Source organism: Triticum urartu, chromosome 5A, assembly GCF_056163025.1.
Source record: "Triticum urartu cultivar PI428250 chromosome 5A, HENAU_Tu73, whole genome shotgun sequence".
Taxonomy (NCBI): domain Eukaryota; kingdom Viridiplantae; phylum Streptophyta; class Magnoliopsida; order Poales; family Poaceae; genus Triticum; species Triticum urartu.
Window position 1 is genome coordinate 454,643,386 of NC_141877.1, and position 21,493 is coordinate 454,664,878.

General features: G+C 45.9%; 2 protein-coding genes across 2 annotated transcripts; both read right to left on the minus strand.

The window, feature by feature from the left end:
• Nucleotides 1–14,451: 14,451 nt before the first annotated feature.
• LOC125556202 (uncharacterized) lies at nucleotides 14,452–15,256 on the minus strand. Its single transcript, XM_048718982.2, has 2 exons — nucleotides 15,001–15,256; nucleotides 14,452–14,924 (listed from the first exon to the last, which is right to left on the minus strand). Exons 1-2 carry the CDS (start codon nucleotides 15,253–15,255, stop codon nucleotides 14,616–14,618), a joined length of 564 nt encoding a protein of 187 aa, XP_048574939.2. The 5' UTR covers nucleotide 15,256; the 3' UTR covers nucleotides 14,452–14,615.
• A 1,003-nt stretch (nucleotides 15,257–16,259) lies between these two features.
• Nucleotides 16,260–17,483, minus strand: LOC147971884 (uncharacterized). Its single transcript, XM_087524163.1, has one exon. It carries the CDS (start codon nucleotides 17,481–17,483, stop codon nucleotides 16,260–16,262), a length of 1,224 nt encoding a protein of 407 aa, XP_087380289.1.
• Between the last annotated feature and the right edge of the window lie 4,010 nt (nucleotides 17,484–21,493).

The following is a 21,493-nucleotide window of genomic DNA, read 5'->3' on the forward strand; positions in this document are numbered from 1 at the left end:
AAGTGTCACTAGTATGCCTCTACTTGACTAGCTCGTTAATCAAAGATGGTTATGTTTCCTAACCATGAACAAGTAGTTGTTATTTGATTAACGGGATCACATCATTAAGTGAATGATCTGATTGACATGACCCATTCCACTAGCTTAGCACCCGATCGTTTAGTATGTTGCTATTGCTTTCTTCATGACTTATACATGTTCCTATGACTATGAGATTATGCAACCCCGTTTACCAGAGGAACACTTTGTGTGCTACCAAACGTCACAACGTAACTGGGTGATTATAAAGGAGCTCTACAGGTGTCTCCAAAGGTAGATGTTGGGTTGGCGTATTTCGAGATTAGGATTTGTCACTCCGATTGTCGGAGAGGTATCTCTGGGCCCTCTCGGTAATGCACATCACTTAAAGCCTTGCAAGCATTACAACTAATGAGTTAGTTGCAAGATGATGTATTACAGAACGAGTAAAGAGACTTGCCGGCAACGAGATTGAACTAGGTATTTGGAATACCGACGATCGAATCTCGGGCAAGTAACATACCGATGACAAAGGGAACAACGTACGTTGTTATGTGGTCTGACCGATAAAGATCTTCGTAGAATATGTAGGATCCAATATGAGCATCCAGGTTCCGCTATTGGTTATTGACCGGAGACATGTCTCGGTCATGTCTACATTGTTCTCGAACCCGTAGGGTCCGCACGCTTAAGGTTACGATGACAGCTATATTATGAGTTTATGCATTTTGATGTACCGAAGTTTGTTAGGAGTCTTGGATGTGATCACGGACATGACGAGGAGTCTCGAAATGGTCGAGACATAAAGATTGATATATTGGAAGCCTATGTTTGGATACCGGAAGTGTTCCGGGTGAAATCGGGATTTTACCGGAGTACCGGGAGGTTACCGGAACCCCCCGGGAGCTATATGGGCCATGATGGGCCTTAGTGGAAAAGAGAAGAGGCAGCCCTACATGGGCCGCGCGCCCCTCCCCTCCCTTGGTCCAAATAGGACAAGGAGAGGGGGCCGGCCCCTCTCTCTCTTCCCCCCCCCCCCTCCGCGAATCCTATTCCAACTAGGATTTGGGGGGGGGGGAATCCTACTCCCAGAGGGAGTAGGACTCTCCTGGCGCGCCCTCCTTGGCCGGCCAGCCTCCCCCCTTTAGTCCTTTATATACGGAGGCAGGGGCACCCCAGAGACACACAAGTTGATCCACGTGATCTATTCCTTAGCCGTGTGCGGCGCCCCCAGCCACCATAGTCCTCGACAATATTGTAGCGGTGCTTAGGCGAAGCCCTGCAGCAGTAGTACATCAAGATCGTCACCACGCCATCGTGCTGACGGAACTCTTCCCTGACACTTTGCTGGATTGGAGTCCGGGGATCGTCATCGAGCTGAACGTGTGCTAGAACTCGGAGGTGCCGTAGTTTCGGTGCTTGATCGGTCGGATCGTGGAGACGTACGACTACATCAACCAAACGCTTCCGTTGTCGATCTACTAGGTATGTAGATCATACTCCCCCCTCGTTGCTATGCATCACCATGATCTTGCGTGTGCGTAGGAATTTTTTTTGAAATTACTACGAAACCCAACAGTGGCATCCGAGCCTAGGTTTTATATGTTGATGTTATATGCACGAGTAGAACACAAGTGAGTTGTGGGAGATATAAGTCATACTGCTTACCAGCATGTCATACTTTGGTTCGGCGATATTGTTGGACGAAGCGGCCCGGACCGACATTACGCGTACGCTTACGCGAGACCGGTTCTCCCGACGTGCTTTGCACATAGGTGGCTTGCGGGTGACAGTTTCTCCAACTTTAGTTGTATCGAGTGTGGCTACGCCCGGTCCTTGCGAAGGTTAAAACAGCACCAACTTGACAAACTATCGTTGTGGTTTTGATGCGTAGGTAAGATTGGTTCTTGCTTAAGCCCGTAGCAGCCACGTAAAACTTGCAACAACAAAATAGAGGACGTCTGACTTGTTTTTGCAGGGCATGTTGTGATGTGATATGGTCAAGACATGATGCTGAATTTTATTGTATGAGATGATCATGTTTTGTAACCGAGTTATCGGCAACTGGCAGGAGCCATATGGTTGTCGCTTTATTGTATGCAATGCAATCGCGCTGTAATGCTTTACTTTATCACTAAACGGTAGTGATAGTCATGGAAGCACAAGCTCGGCGAGACGACAACGATGCTACGATGGAGATCAAGGTGTCGCGCCGGTGACGATGGTGATCACGACGGTGCTTCGGAGATGGAGATCACAAGCACAAGATGATGATGGCCATATCATATCACTTATATTGATTGCATGTGATGTTTATCTTTTATGCATCTTATCTTGCTTTGATTGACGGTAGCATTATAAGATGATCTCTCACTAAATTATCAAGTAGTGTTCTCCCTAAGTATGCACCGTTGCGAAAGTTCTTCGTGCTGAGACACCACGTGATGATCGGGTGTGATAGGCTCTACGTTCAAATACAACGGGTGCAAAACAGTTGCACACGCGGAATACTTAGGTTATACTTGACGAGCCTAGCATATACAGATATGGCCTCGGAACACGGAGACCGAAAGGTCGAGCTGTTGGGGAACATAGTAATTTCAAAAAAATTCCTACGCACACACAAGATCATGGTGATGCATAGCAACGAGGGGGGAAAGTGTGATCTACGTACCCTTGTAGACCGACAGCGGAAGCGTTAGCACAACGCGGTTGATGTAGTCGTATGTCTTCACGGCCCGACCGATCAAGCACCAAAACTACGGCACCTCCGAGTTTTAGCACACGTTCAGCTCGATGACGATCCCCGGACTCCGATCCAGCAAAGTGTTGGGGAAGAGTTCCGTCAGCACGACGGTGTGGTGACGATCTTGATGTTCTACCGTCGCAGGGCTTCGCCTAAGCACCGCTACAATATTATCGAGGATTATGGTGGAAGGGGGCACCGCACACGGCTAAGAATATGATCACGTGGATCAACTTGTGTCTAGAGGTGCCCCCTTGCCCCCGTATATAAAGGAGCAAGGGAGGAGGAGGCCGGCCCTAGGAGGGGGCGCGCCAAGTGTGGAGTCCTACTAGGACTCCCTAGTCCTAGTAGGATTCCACCTCCCATATGGAATAGGAAAAGAGGAAGGGAAAAGGAGAAGGAAGGAAGGGGGCGCCCCCCTTCCCTAGTCCAATTCGGACCAGACCAAGGGGAGGGGTGCGGCCACCCTTGAGGCCCTTTTTCTTCTTTCCCGTATGGCCCAATAAGGCCCAATACGTATTCCCGTAACTCTCTGGTACTCCAAAAAAATACCCGAATCACTCGGAACCTTTTCAATGTCCGAATATAGTCATCCAATATATCGATCTTTACGTCTCGACCATTTCGAGACTCCTCGTCATGTCCCCGATCTCATCCGGGACTCCGAACTCCTTCGGTATATCAAAACTCATAAACTCATAATATAACTGTCATTGAAACCTTAAGCGTGCGGACCCTACGGGTTCGAGAACAATGTAGACATGACCGAGACACGTCTCCAGTCAATAACCAATAGCGGAACCTGGATGCTCATATTGGCTCCCACATATTCTATGAAGATCTTTATCGGTCAGACCGCATAACAACATACGTTGTTCCCTTTGTCATCGGTATGTTACTTGCCCAAGATTCGATCGTCGGTATCTTAATACCTAGTTCAATCTCGTTACCGGCAAGTCTCTTTACTCGTTCTGTAATACATCATCTCACAACTAACTCATTAGTTGCAATGCTTGCAAGGCTTATGTGATGTGCATTACTGAGAGGGCCCAGAGATACCTCTCCGACAATCGGAGTGACAAATCCTAATCTCGAAATACGCCAACCCAACATGTACCTTTGGAGACACCTGTAGAGCTCCTTTATAATCACCTAGTTACGTTGTGACGTTTGGTAGCACACAAAGTGTTCCTCCGGCAAACGGGAGTTGCATAATCTCATAGTCATAGGAACATGTATAAGTCATGAAGAAAGCAATAGCAACATACTAAACGATCGGGTGCTAAGCTAATGGAATGGGTCATGTCAATCACATCATTCTCCTAATGATGTGATCCCGTTAATCAAATAACAACTCTTTTTTGTTTATGGTTAGGAAACATAACCATCTTCGATTAACGAGCTAGTCAAGTAGAGGCATACTAGTGGCACTTTGTTTGTTTATGTATTCACACAAGTATTATGTTTCCGGTTAATACAATTCTAGTATGAATAATAAACATTTATCATGATATAAGGAAATAAATAATAACTTTATTATTGCCTCTAGGGCATATTTCCTTCACGAGCGTGAATCATATAGTAGATATGATCAACATAGTGATGTTCACCAATGAAACTACTCCATCTCACGTGATGATCGGACATGGTTTAGTTGATTTGGATCACGTAATCACTTAGAGGATTAGAGGGATGTCTTTCTAAGTGGGAGTTCTTTAAGTAAATTAACTGAACTTGAATTTATCATGAAACTTAGTACCTGATTAGTATCTTGCTTGTTTATGTTTGATTGTAGATAGATGGCTCGTGCTATTGTTCCGTTGAATTTTAATGCGTTCCTTGAGAAAGCAAAGTTGAAAGATGATGGTAGCAATTACACGGACTGGGTCCGTAACTTGAGGATTATCCTCATTGCTGCACAGAAGAATTATGTCCTGGAAGCACCGCTGGGTGCCAAGCCTGCTGCAGGAGCAACGCCGGATGTTATGAACGTCTGGCAGAGCAAAGCTGATGACTACTCAATAGTTCAGTGTGCCATGCTTTACGGCTTAGAATCGGGACTTCAACGACGTTTTGAACATCATGGAGCATATGAGATGTTCTAGGAGTTGAAGTTAATATTTCAAGCAAATGTCCGGATTGAGAGATATGAAGTCTCCAATAAGTTCTATAGCTGCAAGATGGGGAAGAACAGTTCTGTCAGTGAGCATATACTCAAAATGTCTGGGTATAATAATCACTTGATTCAATTGGGAGTTAATCTTCCAGATGATTGCGTCATTGACAGAATTCTCCAATCACTGCCACCAAGCTACAAGAGCTTCGTGATGAACTATAATATGCAAGGGATGAATAAGACTATTCCCGAGCTCTTCGCAATGCTAAAAGCTGCGGAGGTAGAAATCAAGAAAGAGCATCAAGTGTTGATGGTCAACAAGACCACTAGTTTCAAGAAAAAGGGCAAAGGGAAGAAGAAGGGGAACTTCAAAAAGGAACGGCAAGCAAGTTGCTACTCAAGATAAGAAACCCAAACCTGGACCTAAGCCTGAAACTGAGTGCTTCTACTGCAAGCAGACTGGTCACTGGAAGCGGAACTGCCCCAAGTATTTTGCGGATAAGAAGGATGGCAAGGTGAACGAAGGTATATGTGATATACATGTTATTGATGTGTACCTTACTAATGCTCACAGAAGCACCTGGGTATTTGATACTGGTTCTGTTGCTAATATTTGCAACTCGAAACAGGGACTACGGATTAAGCGAAGATTGGCTAAGGACAAGGTGACGATGCGCGTGGGAAACGGTTCCAAAGTCGATGTGATCGCAGTCGGCACGCTACCTCTACATCTACCTTCGGGATTAATATTAGACCTAAATAATTGTTATTTGGTGCCAGCGTTGAGCATGAACATTATATCTGGATCTTGTTTAATGCGAGACGGTTATTCATTTAAATCAGAGAATAATGGTTGTTCTATTTATATGAGTAATATCTTTTATGGTCATGCACCCTTGAAGAGTGGTCTATTCTTGTTGAATCTCGATAGTAGTAACACACATATTCATAATGTTGAAGCCAAAAGATGCAGAGTTGATAATGATAGTGCAACTTATTTGTGGCACTGCCGTTTAGGTCATATCAGTGTAAAGCGCGTGAAGAAACTCCATAATGATGGACTTTTGGAACCGCTTGATTATGAATCACTTGGTACTTGCGAACCGTGCCTCATGGGCAAGATGACTAAAACGCCGTTCTTCGGTACTGTGGAGAGAGCAACAGATTTGTTGGAAATCATACATACAGATGTATGTGGTCCGATGAATATTGAGGCTCGTGGCGGATATCGTTATTTTCTCACCTTCACAGATGATTTAAGCAGATATGGGTATATCTACTTAATGAAACATAAGTCTGAAACGTTTGAAAAGTTCAAAGAATTTCAGAGTGAAGTTGAAAATCATCATAACAAGAAAATAAAGTTTCTACGATCTGATCGTGGAGGAGAATATTTGAGTTACGAGTTTGGTGTACATTTGAAAAATTGTGGAATAGTTTCGCAACTCACGCCACCCGGAACACCACAGCATAATGGTGTGTCCGAACATCGTAATCACACTTTACTAGATATGGTGCGATCTATGATGTCTCTTACTGATTTACCGCTATCGTTTTGGGGATACGCTCTAGAGACGGCCGCATTCACGTTAAATAGGGCACCATCAAAATCCGTTGAGACGACGCCTTATGAACTGTGGTTTGGCAAGAAACCAAAGTTGTCGTTTCTGAAAGTTTGGGGCTGCGATGCTTATGTGAAAAAGCTTCAACCTGATAAGCTCGAACCCAAATCGGAGAAATGTGTCTTCATAGGATATCCAAAGGAGACTATTGGATACACCTTCTATTACAGATCCGAAGGCAAGACTTTTGTTACTAAATTCGGAAACTTTCTGGAGAAGGAGTTTCTCTCAAAAGAAGTGAGTGGGAGGAAAGTAGAACTTGACGAGGTAACTGTACCTGCTCCCTTATTGGAAAGTAGTGCATCACAGAAAACTATTTCTGTAACACCTACACCAGTTAGTGAGGAAGCTAATGATGATGATCATGAAACTTCAGAACAAGATACTACTGAACCTCGTAGATCAACCAGAGTAAGATCCGCACCAGAGTGGTACGGTAATCCCGTTCTGGAAATCATGCTACTAGATCATGATGAACCTACGAACTATGAAGAAGCGATGGTGAGCCCAGATTCCGCAAAGTGGCTTGAAGCCATGAAATCTGAGATGGGATCCATGTATGAGAACAAAGTATGGACTTTGGTTGACTTGCCCGATGATCGGCAAGCAATTGAGAATAAATGGATCTTCAAGAAGAAGACTGACGCTGACGGTAATATTACTGTCTACAAAGCTCGACTTGTCGCAAAAGGTTTTCGGCAAGTTCAAGGAATTGACTACGATGAGACCTTCTCACCCGTAGCGATGCTTAAGTCTGTCCGAATCATGTTAGCAATTGCTGCATTTTATGATTATGAAATTTGGCAGATGGATGTCAAAACTGCATTCCTGAATGGATTTCTGGAAGAAGAGTTGTATATGATGCAACCAGAAGGTTTTGTCGATCCAAAGGGAGCTAACAAAGTGTGCAAGCTCCAGCGATCCATTTATGGACTGGTGCAAGCCTCTCGGAGTTGGAATAAACGCTTTGATAGTGTGATCAAAGCATTTGGTTTTATACAGACTTTTGGAGAAGCCTGTATTTACAAGAAAGTGAGTGGGAGCTCTGTAGCATTTCTAATATTATATGTAGATGACATATTACTAATTGGAAATGATATAGAATTTCTGGATAGCATAAAGGGATACTTGAATAAGAGTTTTTCAATGAAAGACCTCGGTGAAGCTGCTTACATATTAGGCATTAAGATCTATAGAGATAGATCAAGACGCTTAATTGGACTTTCACAAACCACATACCTTGACAAAGTTTTGAAGAAGTTCAAGATGGATCAAGCAAAGAAAGGGTTCTTGCATGTGTTACAAGGTGTGAAGTTGAGTAAGACTCAATGCCCGACCACTGCAGAAGATAGAGAGAATATGAAAGATGTTCCCTATGCATCAGCCATAGGATCTATCATGTATGCAATGCTGTGTACCAGACCTGATGTGTGCCTTGCTATAAGTCTAGCAGGAAGGTATCAAAGTAATCCAGGAGTGGATCACTGGACAGCGGTCAAGAACATCCTGAAATACCTGAAAAGGACTAAGGATATGTTTCTCATATATGGAGGTGACAAAGAGCTCATCATAAAAGGTTACGTTGATGCAAGCTTTGACACTGATCCGGACGATTCTAAATCGCAAACCGGATACGTGTTTACATTAAACGGTGGAGCTGTCAGTTGGTGCAGTTCTAAACAAAGCGTTGTAGCGGGATCTACATGTGAAGCGGAGTACATAGCTGCTTCAGAAGCGGCAAATGAAGGAGTCTGGATGAAGGAGTTCATATCCGATCTAGGTGTCATATCTAGTGCATCGGGTCCAACGAAAATATTTTGTGACAATACTGGTGCAATTGGCTTGGCAAAGGAATCCAGATTTCACAAGAGAACCAAGCACATCAAGAGACGCTTCAATTCCATCCGGGATCTAGTCCAGGTGGGAGACATAGAGATTTGCAAGATACATATGGATCTGAATGTTGCAGACCCGTTGACTAAGCCTCTTCCACGAGCAAAACATGATCAGCACAAGGCTCCATGGGTGTTAGAATCATTACTGTATAATCTAGATTATTGACTCTAGTGCAAGTGGGAGACTGAAGGAAATATGCCCTAGAGGCAATAAAAAGTTATTATTTATTTCCTTATATCATTATAAATGTTTATTGTTCATGCTAGAATTGTATTAACCGGAAACATAATACATGTGTGAATACATAGACAAACTAAGTGTCACTAGTATGCCTCTACTTAACTAGCTCGTTAATCAAAGATGGTTATGTTTCCTAACCATGAACAAGTAGTTGTTATTTGATTAACGGGATCACATCATTAAGTGAATGATCTGATTGACATGACCCATTCCACTAGCTTAGCACCCGATCGTTTAGTATGTTGCTATTGCTCTCTTCATGACTTATACATGTTCCTATGACTATGAGATTATGCAACCCCGTTTACCAGAGGAACACTTTGTGTGCTACCAAACGTCACAACGTAACTGGGTGATTATAAAGGAGCTCTACAGGTGTCTCCAAAGGTAGATGTTGGGTTGGCGTATTTTGAGATTAGGATTTGTCACTCCGATTGTCGGAGAGGTATCTCTGGGCCCTCTCGGTAATGCACATCACTTAAAGCCTTGCAAGCATTACAACTAATGAGTTAGTTTCAAGATGATGTATTACAGAACGAGTAAAGAGACTTGCCGGCAACGAGATTGAACTAGGTATTTGGAATACCGACGATCGAATCTCGGGCAAGTAACATACCGATGACAAAGGGAACAACGTATGTTGTTATGCGGTCTGACCGATAAAGATCTTCGTAGAATATGTACGAGCCAATATGAGCATCCAGGTTCCGCTATTGGTTATTGACCAGAGACATGTCTCGGTCATGTCTACATTGTTCTCGAACCCGTAGGGTCCGCACGCTTAAGGTTACGATGATAGTTATATTATGAGTTTATGCATTTTGATGTACCGAAGTTTGTTCGGAGTCCCGGATGTGATCACGGACATGACGAGGAGTCTCTAAATGGTCGAGACATAAAGATTGATATATTGGAAGCCTATGTTTGGATACCGGAAGTGTTCCGGGTGAAATCGGGATTTTACCGGAGTACCGGGAGGTTACCGGAACCCCCCGGGAGCTATATGGGCCATGATGGGCCTTAGTGGAAAAGAGAAGAGGCAGCCCTACATGGGCCGCGCGCCCCTCCCCTCCCTTGGTCCGAATAGGACAAGGAGAGGGGGCCGGCCCCTCTCTCTCTTCCCCCCCCCCCTCCGCGAATCCTATTCCAACTAGGATTTGGGGGGGGGATCCTACTCCCAGAGGGAGTAGGACTCTCCTGGCGCGCCCTCCTTGGCCGGCCAGCCTCCCCCCTTTAGTCCTTTATATACGGAGGCAGGGGCACCCCAGAGACACACAAGTTGATCCACATGATCTATTCCTTAGCCGTGTGCGGCGCCCCCAGCCACCATAGTCCTCGACAATATTGTAGCGGTGCTTAGGCGAAGCCCTGCAGCAGTAGTACATCAAGATCGTCACCACGCCGTCGTGCTGACGGAACTCTTCCCCGACACTTTGCTGGATCGGAGTCCGGGGATCGTCATCGAGCTGAATGTGTGCTAGAACTCGGAGGTGCCGTAGTTTCGGTGCTTGATCGGTCGGATCGTGGAGACGTACGACTACATCAACCAAACGCTTTCGTTGTCGATCTACTAGGTATGTAGATCATACTCCCCCCTCGTTGTTATGCATCACCATGATCTTGCGTGTGCGTAGGAATTTTTTTTGAAATTACTATGAAACCCAACAGCGTCGCCCTCCTTGTGCGGTGTAGCGGCGAACTGCCGCCCAATACGGCAATAAGGAGACCCAGCGTCCTATGCCGAGGAAGAGAAAGAAAGGGTCAGGGAGGAGACGTGAGAGTGCAGTGTCGACCAGAGTAAGGGAGCACCCTCGCTGAATCAACCGCGGCGGCCCGGCACGGCACGTATCCCTCTTCGAGGGTGAGACGCGGGGAGGGGAGGCCGAGCGCATGGGAGGCATGCGAGAGCCGCCTGCCGCGTGAGTTTTCTTCGAGGGAGGGGCGGACGCGCAGGGGTCGTGCGAGAGAGGAGGCAGGAGCGGTTTCTTTCCTTTTTTTAAGGGCGAGTGGAGGTGGGCAGCGGAGACCGGCATTTGTTTGGCGTTAAACACGGGATGATTTTGAGCCGTATGATCTACTGCATTAATGGATAGGATGAATTGGTTCTCCGCCCTCTCGTTCTTTTATAGTGGTAGTAGACTAGTAGATGCGTCCGTTTAAAAGAAAATCCCAAAGAACAGCGGTTCCAAATGGACTTTGAGTCTTTGAGCATTGCCCTGAGGAGCAGACATGTCTGGCTCACTTCTTAGCAACTGAAGGGAGGAATCAACATTCTTGCAAGTTTGATGTACCGTCAATATTCTTCGTTGAACATTAGTGGATGATGTAACCATTAACGCTGGCTGATAATGTAATGTTTGAACATAAAAAAAACATATATAATATTTCTAAATAAAATCGAATATGAATATCAACCTTAGGATTCAAATGCGCACAAAAGAAAGAAGATAAAATCTTTGTATTATGGTCACGAATAATTGAACCGAAACCTTGGGATCTCTAGGTCTATTATATTGTGGTCACAATTGACACGATGGAGCGTCCATGGTGGTGGTGGGCAAAATTACTGTTCTGACCTATAAGGCTAACTAAATCTCGATTTGACCTTGTTTCGAAACAAATTTCGTTTCTGACCTTTTTTGGTGACGCCAAGATCCCTGGCGTCTGGCCCCTGGCCCGCACTGCCCGCCTGCCCGTTGACCTGCTGACGTGGCAAACGGGCCAGACGCCAGGAACCCTGGCGTCTGGCCCTGGTAACTGGATAACGCCACGGGGCCAGCCCACCCACCCATCTGTTCTTCTCCCTGCGGCGCACGAACAGAGGGGGTTATCTCCTTCGCCCCTCTTCTCCCTCACACCAATCCCCCCCTTGATCTACTTCATCCTCCACCCAAATTTGTGGATCTGAGGCCCCCAAGCTTCTTTGAGGTATTCTCCCCCATTCCCTCCAACTTGTTTTGCTTTTCCCCTCTCTTGTTGGATGCATTATTTCACATTAGGTGATGTTAGATTAGTAGATGGTTTCTTTGTTTTAGGAAATAGTTTGTAGTTGATAGATGATTTGGTAGGTAGTGTAGTTGGTAGATGTTTGTAGTTGTCCACCAATAGACATAGTTTGTGATTTTTTTGAATTATAGATGATGTATGCATGTGCTAGTAAATTAGCTATATGTTGAATATATAGATGGCATAATCTTTGTTTGAATCTGAGAAGACAACTTTGGCAAGCAAATATATTTAGAAAAAATATGATATGTGTGAAGTGGTATGACAATATAGTTGAATATATAGATGGCAATTTTTTTTTGCAAAAGAGATGATGAAATTTGATTATTGTGTGTGACATGATTTTTTCAATAGAATGGCGGATGATGATTATGAAATTTATTTGATGGTGAAATTTGGTACTCTAGATGATATGTGTGCATATGTAGAAGAAAGAAATGATGTGGTTATTTTTGAGAAGAATGGTGTTTTCATATGGCATAAACTTGGAGAAGGAAATTGTTTGATATTGTTCATGTATTCATAGATGTTTGTGATTTGTTTTGTAGGATGGCGGATGGTGATGGACCTTGGTATGACGGATTAATCGATGAGTGGGATAAGGAGCATCGTGCTCGTGCCATTGAGAATGGACAGGTAAGAAGCAAGAGTGGGTCAATTTTCGTTGTTTCTCATTTGTGTTCTTGTATTGATTATTAAAACATCACTTTATTTGCAGGTTGTAGTTGCTATGCGCATGAGGGGTCATTCCGCTGATGACTTTGATTACGACCCGCGGTATGAGCCTTACATTCGGAGATTGGGTCTTCTCCCATTCGTGTTGCAGTTTAAGCGACACGCTCCGCCGGTGAACCACGCGGCGCTGACCGCACTTGTGGATCGTTGGAGGCCGGAGACTCACTTGTTCCACCTTCCATGTGGGGAGATGACGATGACCCTACAGGACATGGCTATGATAAGCGGCCTTCCTATCAACGGACAAGCTGTTACCGGTCGTGTCAGCATGGGTAATTGGCGAGAACGGACTGCCGATTTAATTGGCATTCAGCCCGAGGGCCCTCAGGAAGGCAAGGCCGATACCGCGAAAGTGAGGCATTCTTGGCTAAAAATGGTCAGAGGAAACACCAATCCGTGCCCTCAGGATGCCAATGACGTGGTTGTGCAGCAGTACGCGCGGGCCTATCTTTGGTATGTACTAACCAAGGTAGTCTTCTCAGATGCAACCGGGAACTCAGCCCTCTGGATGTTCTTGGAGCTACTCAATAACTGGGATACCCAGTATAGCTGGGGTTCGGCCGCACTAGCATATTTGTATCGTCAGGTAAGAGATATTTGCAACCATTTATCTTGCATTTGTCATGCGCCTCCATATCTAACATGTTTGTTTGATTGCAGCTTGACTTGGCGTGTCGGAGGAAGGGAGATACATCCTCATTGTCTGGGTTTGTTTGGAGCCTATCCGTGTGGATGTGGGAGCGGATCCCGGTTGGATGACCCGAATTCAAGAACCCCCTCATGGCAAACCCACGGGGTAATCATGACGGGTTGCATGATGATGATCCATATCGGCGCCCTACGCTTGCTTACTATTGGGAACAAGTGACAGTCTACACAGGAAGCTCGCATGTGCGATACAAGTGCTATATGAACGAGCTGGACACCTTGACTGCTGAGCAGGTTTTGAGAAGTTCGATGAGATAAAATTTAGTCAAGAATGAAACTTGTAGCTAACAATGTATCTCTTTGTTTTGTAGGTATATTGGTTGCCTTATGTGGAAGATCGTGACTTTGATCTTAATGAGATGTGCACGCGTGATAGCCATCTTTGGCGGGCGAGGTGCCCAATGATATGCTTCTTCGCAATCGAGTGGCACTTTGTAGACCGTGTGGCAAGACAATTTGGAAGAAGACAAGGTATTCCGATTGAGGAGAGCAAGGAGGAAATGCTATCTCTGCATCGGTAAGCAAGCATGCCTTAAGTATGTAGTAGAGCATTGAATAAGTCAATGTTTGCTAATGCTTTGTCCCGTGCATCATTTGTAGGTTCGATCGAAGGAACAATCAGGATATATCGGATTGGGCAAACAAACACCGTGCATGGATATAAATTTGGAATCAAAGAGACACACTAGTGCAATCAGAGAATAGACCTCACAATCAGTTAGCATATCAGAAGTATCAAGTGTGGTATGCTAGGGACCCAGACGCCATGGACCTTGGCGTCTCGGTGTCCATCAGACACATCAGGCATTTGTCTGGTCTCCTGCGCAGCAAAATGAGCCAGATGCCACGGTCCTTGGCGTCTGGTTGTGGGAGCCAGACGCCATGGTCCCTGGCGTCTAGGGTGTCCATCAGACACATCAGGCATTTGTCTGGTCTCCTGCGTGAGCAAAATGAGCCAGACGCCACGGTCCTTGGCGTCTGGGTGTGAGACCCAGACGCCATGGTCCCTGGCGTCTGGGGTGTCCATCAGACACATCAGGCATTTGTCTGGTCTTCTGCGTGACCAAAATGAGCCAGACGCCATGGTCCCTGGCGTCTGGGGTGTCCATCAGACACATCAGACATTTGTCTGGTCTTCTGCGTGACCAAAATGAGCCAGACGCCAAGGACCAAACTGGATAAGGACCCAGACGCCATGGACCTTGGCGTCTGGGTGTGGACCTGGTGTTTTTGCACACACACTAGTGTCTGTTGTTAATGTTTTTTCTTAGCAACTTATTGCACACAGTGTTAAATATGAACAAAGCATGCTAGTCTCAACCAAAAATATGAACAAAGCATACTAACTAGTCTCGAATGACGAACATAGTTTGCACATAATCTCAAATAGTCTCGAATTACAAGTTCATCACACACGATGTGTCAAATGACATAAATAGTTCATGATCACACAAGGTCTCGAATGACAAGTTCATCACACACAAAGTCTCGAAAGTCCATCATCGATGTCGGTGCCTTTTCCATTTGTCTACTGAGTAGTACGGGGCCACTTTCCCTTCTTGTCACGTGCCTCGTCCTCCTCTTGTGCATCGCGAGCCCTTGCAAGTTTTCTTGCCCTCTCTTCTTGACGAGCCTCCTTCTCTTTGTGTGCCCTCTCTTCCTCACGCTTCTTGCGCTCACGAGCCTCCTTCTCACGACGCTCCCGCTCCAATCCCCGTGCATAGGACTCCTCGAATAGGCGCTGCCTCCGTAACCAATCTCGACGTTGGTCCTCTTGGACATCTTTTGGTACCTCGTGATCTATCCAAGTGAAGTACTTGCAAAGTGGAGGAGGGGACTACATATAAACCATGTTTTTGTTAGACATATGAGTGACAACTTGTTGATGTTTTTTGTATGTACACCTAACATACCGGTGGTATGTCATATGCGTTAGTTGGCCTTCGACGATCATGTGCATAGTTGGGACACACGAAAAACCTTCTACCTTCTGTCCATGACTTGTTGCGGTCAGTGGACACCTTCAGCTTGCAAACATCACCACACCAACATGATGGTGTGGGCACATCCTTCTCCTTCTCCTTGTCCAAACTGGCCTCCATCCACGTCTTCGGCATGTCCTCTTGGTCCGCGCACGCCGGCCTCGTCCTGGAACCGGATGAAGCCATGCCTACAAAAAGAAAAATTGTTAGCACAAGACATAAAGAGAGTAAATGCGTAAATACAGTAAATGAATAAATGCTAGGAATTGTATGAACAAATAATATACCATTATTATTAGATCAACCATCTGGATTAAGCAAATAACCGAAGGCCGATCCATTATCAACCATTCCTCTACGACCACCACCACCTCTAGCACTTGTGCTTCCTCTCGGACCACCACCACCTCTAGCACTTGTGCCTGCTCGGCCACCACCTCTAGCACTTGTGCCTGCTCGACCACCACCTCTAGCACTTGTGCCTGCTCGACCACCACCTCTAGCACTTGTGCTAGCTCGACCACCACCTCTAGCACTTGTACTCCCTCTACGAACACTAGCACCTCTAGCACTTGTGCTCCCTCTACGACCACCACTACCACCTATGACACTTGTGCTTCCTCGACCACCACCACCGTCACCTCTTCCACCTCGTTCACCATCAGTGCCGCCTCCACGACTTGTTTTTCTTTTTTTGGTTTTCTTATTCTTGCATGTCCGCTCATTGTGTCCCCCTTCACCGCACACCCCACAGTTGATAGTGTCAGGAGCCTCCATGAAATGGCCGCTACCAAATTGTTTCATGCCAGTGTATCCAGCCAGGTCATCCATATCACCCCTGAACCTCTTAGTTCTCCTTCTACCCTTCGTCTCCACCTTCAGAAGAGGGTCTGGCCTAATATGAGGGCCATGGTACTCAGGCCACTGTGATTGGTCCAAGAAAGGGTGAAATCTTGGCGCCCATGTCAACCTAGTAGCTTCCACATGGAACTCTTGCATCCTCACGGTTTTTCCATCATTAACATGTATGTTTCTCGCCTTCGCCGCCGTTATCAAATGCGAGCATGGCCAATGATACTTACTAGGCCTCTCGCACTGGCACCACCGAGTCTTCAGTTTCACCTCAAATGCAGCACCACCATATTGTCTACCGTCTCGTGTTGTGCCACCCGGCTCATCAATTTGATAGATCATTTCAAGTCTATCGAATATGATGACTTGTTGCCGTGAAGACTTGCTTGCTTGTAACTGTAACCATTCATCAACCTTTTCTGGATAATCCTTTTTTCACCTATCCATTTTGCAGTCTCTTCAGAATGCCTCTGAAAGTACTCATTAAGCTTGAAGAAGGTGTACTCCACTATTGCAGTCACCGGCAATGCACGAGCACCCTTCAACACATTTTTGAAACATTCTACGAGATTGCTCGTCATGTCGCCATATCGCCAACCACCATCGTCATGAGCGCGTGCCCACTTGTGCTTCTCGCTTAAATTCCTAGTTAAGAACTCTTTTCCCCCTTCGTTCACCGCTACAAAGAGTTTGTTGTACCGAGCATCGAAACCTTGGATGGTGAAAGCCACACATACATGGGTAAGGTCTTTGCTGAGCTCCTTGCTCTTACATGCCCGGTAAAAGTTCGCCACGAAATGCCTCATGCACCATCTGTGGTGAAGCTTTGGAAATCCTGGAATAACAATGTCCATTGCCTTGAGTATGCCATGATGCCGGTCCGATATGATGCATACCTCCCTAGCCCCAATCACGTTGTGCCTAACATGACCCATGAACCACTCCCAGTTGTCTTGGTGCTCGGAAGGCACCAAAGCAAATGCACACGGCAACACGTTGTCGTTTGATGAGTGCGCCATTGCTACCATTAGTGTGCCCTTATATCTACCGGTCAAGAACGTGCCATCTATAGACAAGACCGGACGACAATGCTGAAACGCCTCCACACATTGTCCATAACTCCAGAAGGCACGGTGGAACACTCCCTCGTGATCCTCGACCACATGAAACATGCCCGGGTTCCTATGTGCAATCACGGCCAACAACCTTGGGAGCTGGTTGTATGCTTCTTCATAACCACCATACAACATCCTAATAGCATTTGCCTTTGCCTTCCATGCCTTCCCATACTTGACTTCATAACCAAATTGTTTTTTCACCGTCCGCATGAGAAACCTCACTTTCACAGTGGGATCAAAGGCTATGTCTTTCATCCATTTGTATCCGAGATACTCAGATGTGAGTTGACAGTATGTCTTTCTAAGTCGTTTCGATGGCGGTTTGCATCTATGAGTGGTATCACAACTTTTCAACACCCATTCTTCGGTTTCTTTAAGCTTTCTTGCATGAACCTTCCATGTGCATTCCTTTTGCTCACACACCACGGTGTAACGCAACTTCATGTCGGAGTGCTCAACATAATTGGCCTATGGTTTCGAATGGCATAGTCAGCCAACCAAAACTTCAGCATAGGCAAGCTCAGAAACTTCAATCCTTTCTTCAAATAAGCATTCTCGTCCTCATTCTCCACCCTTGGTTCTCCTGGATCCGGGCATGGTGTTGGCTCAATCGTCGTCATTCTCATTCCACCGTCAACAACAGCTTTATGGGCAAGGCTGAGATCTTTAAACAAGTGAGTTCTTTTTTGTAAGCCCGTTAGCTCAAAGTGGATTTGGTTCTCCTCCTTTGTGAATCCATCCTCGTCCAACTGTTCAACTTGACCCTCATCATCCGAGTCATACGCATATTGACGCCTAAAAGGCAAGTCATGATCCATATCCTTTTGCACTATGTACGCATCCAAGTCACCAACATCATTACCATGAAACCCTTCCTCTTGCTCTTCGTCGTCATCATAAACATCTTCATCCTCTTGAATTACTTCGTCACTAGCAATCACCTCAACTTCATTTGCTTGGCTAGTTGGTGGTTGGCTAGAAGCATTGGGGGCATACAACTCAACCTCATTTGCTTTGATAGATGGTACACGGGGACGTGGTGGGGGATAAACATTGGGGGCATCAACCACAACCCTATGCTCAACAAGTGGCACCATTGTCCTCTCGCTCATGTCATCCATTGGGGAAGAGACATGCCGGTTCAAATCAATGGTAAACCGAGGAGATTCAACCTTGGTGGCAAACAATTCAAGTGACTTGTCTTCCGATTGGGATACTTTTTCCTTGTATACATCCCAATGCAAATCCGAGGTGATAGGCATACTTTTCAAGCGAGATTTGGCTCCAACTCCAACATCATACCTTCCTATTAACTTAACATCAACATTGGTGTCCATCCACTTTAAGACTTGTCTCACTTTTGCAACAACATCCTCATAGCTAGGGCTTGTATCAAAAACCAATGGTTCCTCACCCGTGTCGGCATTGTTACTCAAGAATGCCTCCTTGTCCATGTAATGAACATTAACAAGTCTCTCCATCTAAAAATAACATGAATGGATTTAAGACTTCAATGAGAATTGGTGTGTTTATCCAAATACATCTAATTCTATCCAAATCATATCAAGACTAAATTATTGGTGATGTCCACAAAAGTATCACTAATTAACACACACTAAGCAAAGTTAACCCTAATCACTAACTAACCCTAACCCCCAATCTTTCTACTCAACAAGCATATATTCCTACTACACACCATGCATAGCACTATATTATCAAAGTTAACCAAGCCATTCACACTAACATAAGGGAGAAAACATGAACTAGGGTTCCACCAACATGTATAAAATGCAACCAAAATAACAAGATTTGACAAAAAATAATTGGATGATTTGGGGGAGATTAACAAGAGCAACAAAGTGATGGAAAGATCCACCTAAGGGATGTACCTTTTGGAGAGGATTTGAGGGGGAGCTTGAGGGGTAGGAGAGAGTGTGAGAGCTCCAAGTGTTCTTCAAGCTTGGGTTGTGGATTGGAGAAAGTGTGTGGGGTGGGTCCCACACACTTTCCCCAAGGGTTATTCTGTTACCAGGGCCAGACGCCAGGGTCCCTGGCGTCTGGCCCCTTTGCCACGTCAGCAGGTCAACGGGCACGCGGGCAGTGCGGGCCAGGGGCCAGACGCCAGGGTCCCTGGCGTCTGCTTCGTAACCCAGACGCCAGGGATCTTGGCGTCACCGAAAAAGGTCAGAAACGAAATTATTTTGAAACGAGGTCAAATCGGGATTTAGTTAGCCCTACAGGTCAGAACAGTAATTTTGTCCGGTGGTGGTCCGCGGTTGTTTCAGCGTCGACGACTGTTGCTTCATTACCTCTTATCGGGCCTCCGACCTGGCCTCGACAATCTCATCCTCTCCACCCCCCTCCAGTTGGTCGGATCCTCGGACAGATCTGACAGTAGCTTCGCTGGATGTGGCCCATACGCCTCCTCCATCAGTCCGTCTCCCACTCATCAGAGGCCTTCGTTATTTGTTTTTTCTTAGCGGTTGCATGGGTCGTGATAGGCATGAGGTCTTTGGGTGGCTTCGCCTTGTGTTATGCCTACTTTTCCTAGCCGTTCATCATGGTGGGGTTCGTACTTGATGCTCACGTGCTTCTTCCAATCCCCTTCGGGCTGCTGCTCACCCCTCCCTCATGACCAACGTTCTACGACTTGTGTGATATCCGGTTTGGCGGCATTGGGCTGGTGGCCTCCTTGTTTGGCAATGTTGCGCTAGTCTCATGCGTGTGGTGCTATTTTCGAGGCTTATGGTGGATTAGTCCCTTCTATGTCTGTGTTTCTGTTATTATGATCGTTGTCATCATGGTAATCGCATTGTAGCTTACTTGTGTCAATGCCCTTGCGGTGGACGATTGTTTCTAGTCATACCTCTTGATGTACTATCATTCAAGGTTTGGTCGTGGATCGACAATTCTTGAGTTGGTAATCCTTAGATCATTTTAGTTTCTGGCATGTCCCTTCTATGGTAGTCATCCTTTTCTTTGGTGGAGAATCTATTTCTTCCTTCATAAATTCACATGCAGCTATTCCGATCAGAGAGCAGGCACTAGCTAGTATAAATAAATTTGTACAAAATGTGAGGCGGCGGCAGCAGCTCCTTGAAGATGAATTAAGGTTCTTCACACCCGACCCTTGTCTCGGTGATGTGTCTCGTGTCATTGAAGGGGCGTGTGGAGGTGTGTCTCTGGTGGACACCACGTGATTCCGTCGGTGTTTGTCTTTAATGGATCAACATGTATCCGGCCTTCGTTCATCTGCATTCATGTGCCTAGCCGGATCCTTCCCGATCTACACTTCTTTTCATTGGCGATATAGTTGTTGTTCTGGTGTGATGGTCCTTTGGGGTCTTAGCACAACGACTTTCTCGTTGTCTGCAATGAACAAGGTTTGCCCGACTCCCGCAAGATAGGGGCGATGATGGTGGTGCGCTTTCGGCTCGCTTCAGTGCTTGTAGTCGTTATTAGGTGGTCTACGGACATGTATGTACTTTTTTGTTACTTATCATGTTCGTTGTACTGCCATGTTGTTTGATGAATAGATCGGAATTATTTTTTCTGCCAAAAAATTTCAAATGCAATTGTTCTGCGTGGTTTGGAAAAAAGGTACATTTACCTCAAAACGTGGCACCAGAAGATATTAGGATAACATTGGGTTTTTTTTGCGGAAAACTTCCAATCTATTCATCTTCAATCATGGCAGTACAACGAACACCAGAAATAAAATTACATCCAGATCCGTAGACCGCCTAGCAACGACTACAAGCACCGAAGCGAGCTGAAGGCGCGCCGTCGTCATCGCCCCTCCATCGCCGGAGCCGGGCACAACTTGTTGTAGTAGACAGTCGGGAAGTCGTCGTGCTAAGGCCCCATAGGACCAGCACCCCAAAACAGCAACCGCTGCCGATGAAAAATAATGTAGATCGGAAGGATCCAAACCGAAGACACACGAACGTAGACGAACAACGACGAGATCCGAGCAAATCCACCAAAGATAGATCTGCCGGAGACACACCTCCACACGCCCATCAACGATGCTAGACGCACCACCGGAATGGAGGCTAGGCGGGGAGACCTTTATTCCATCTTCAAGGAGCCGCCACCGTCTCGCCTTCCTGAGTAGGACACAAACCCTAACAAAATTGAAAACGACTAAAAACGGAGCCCTTCCGCGGGCCCTTGCCAGGATCCACCACGCTTCCATGGCCCTAGGCCCATCGGAGACGAGGCGGACATGCGCCAGTGTTGGGGAACGTAGCAGAATTTTAAAATTTACTACGCATCACCAACATCAATCTATGGAGTCATCTAGCAACGAGGGAGAGAGGATTGCATCTACATACCCTTGTAGATCGCGCGCGGAAGCGTTCAAGAGAACGGGGTTGATGGAGTCGTACTCGTCGTGATCCAAATCACCGATGACCTAGCGCCGAATGGACGGCACCTCCGTGTTCAACACA

Excerpts from the sequence above, each read along its gene's own strand:
- LOC147971884 (XM_087524163.1), bottom strand. The coding sequence starts at position 17,483 with ATGAAGTTGCGTTACACCGTGGTGTGTGAGCAAAAGGAATGCACATGG.
- LOC125556202 (XM_048718982.2), bottom strand. The coding sequence starts at position 15,255 with ATGGCTTCATCCGGTTCCAGGACGAGGCCGGCGTGCGCGGACCAAGAG. Across the intron at positions 14,925-15,000 it reads ACGCATATGACATACCACCG|TCCCCTCCTCCACTTTGCAA; the intron begins GTATGTTAGGTG and ends GTTTATATGTAG.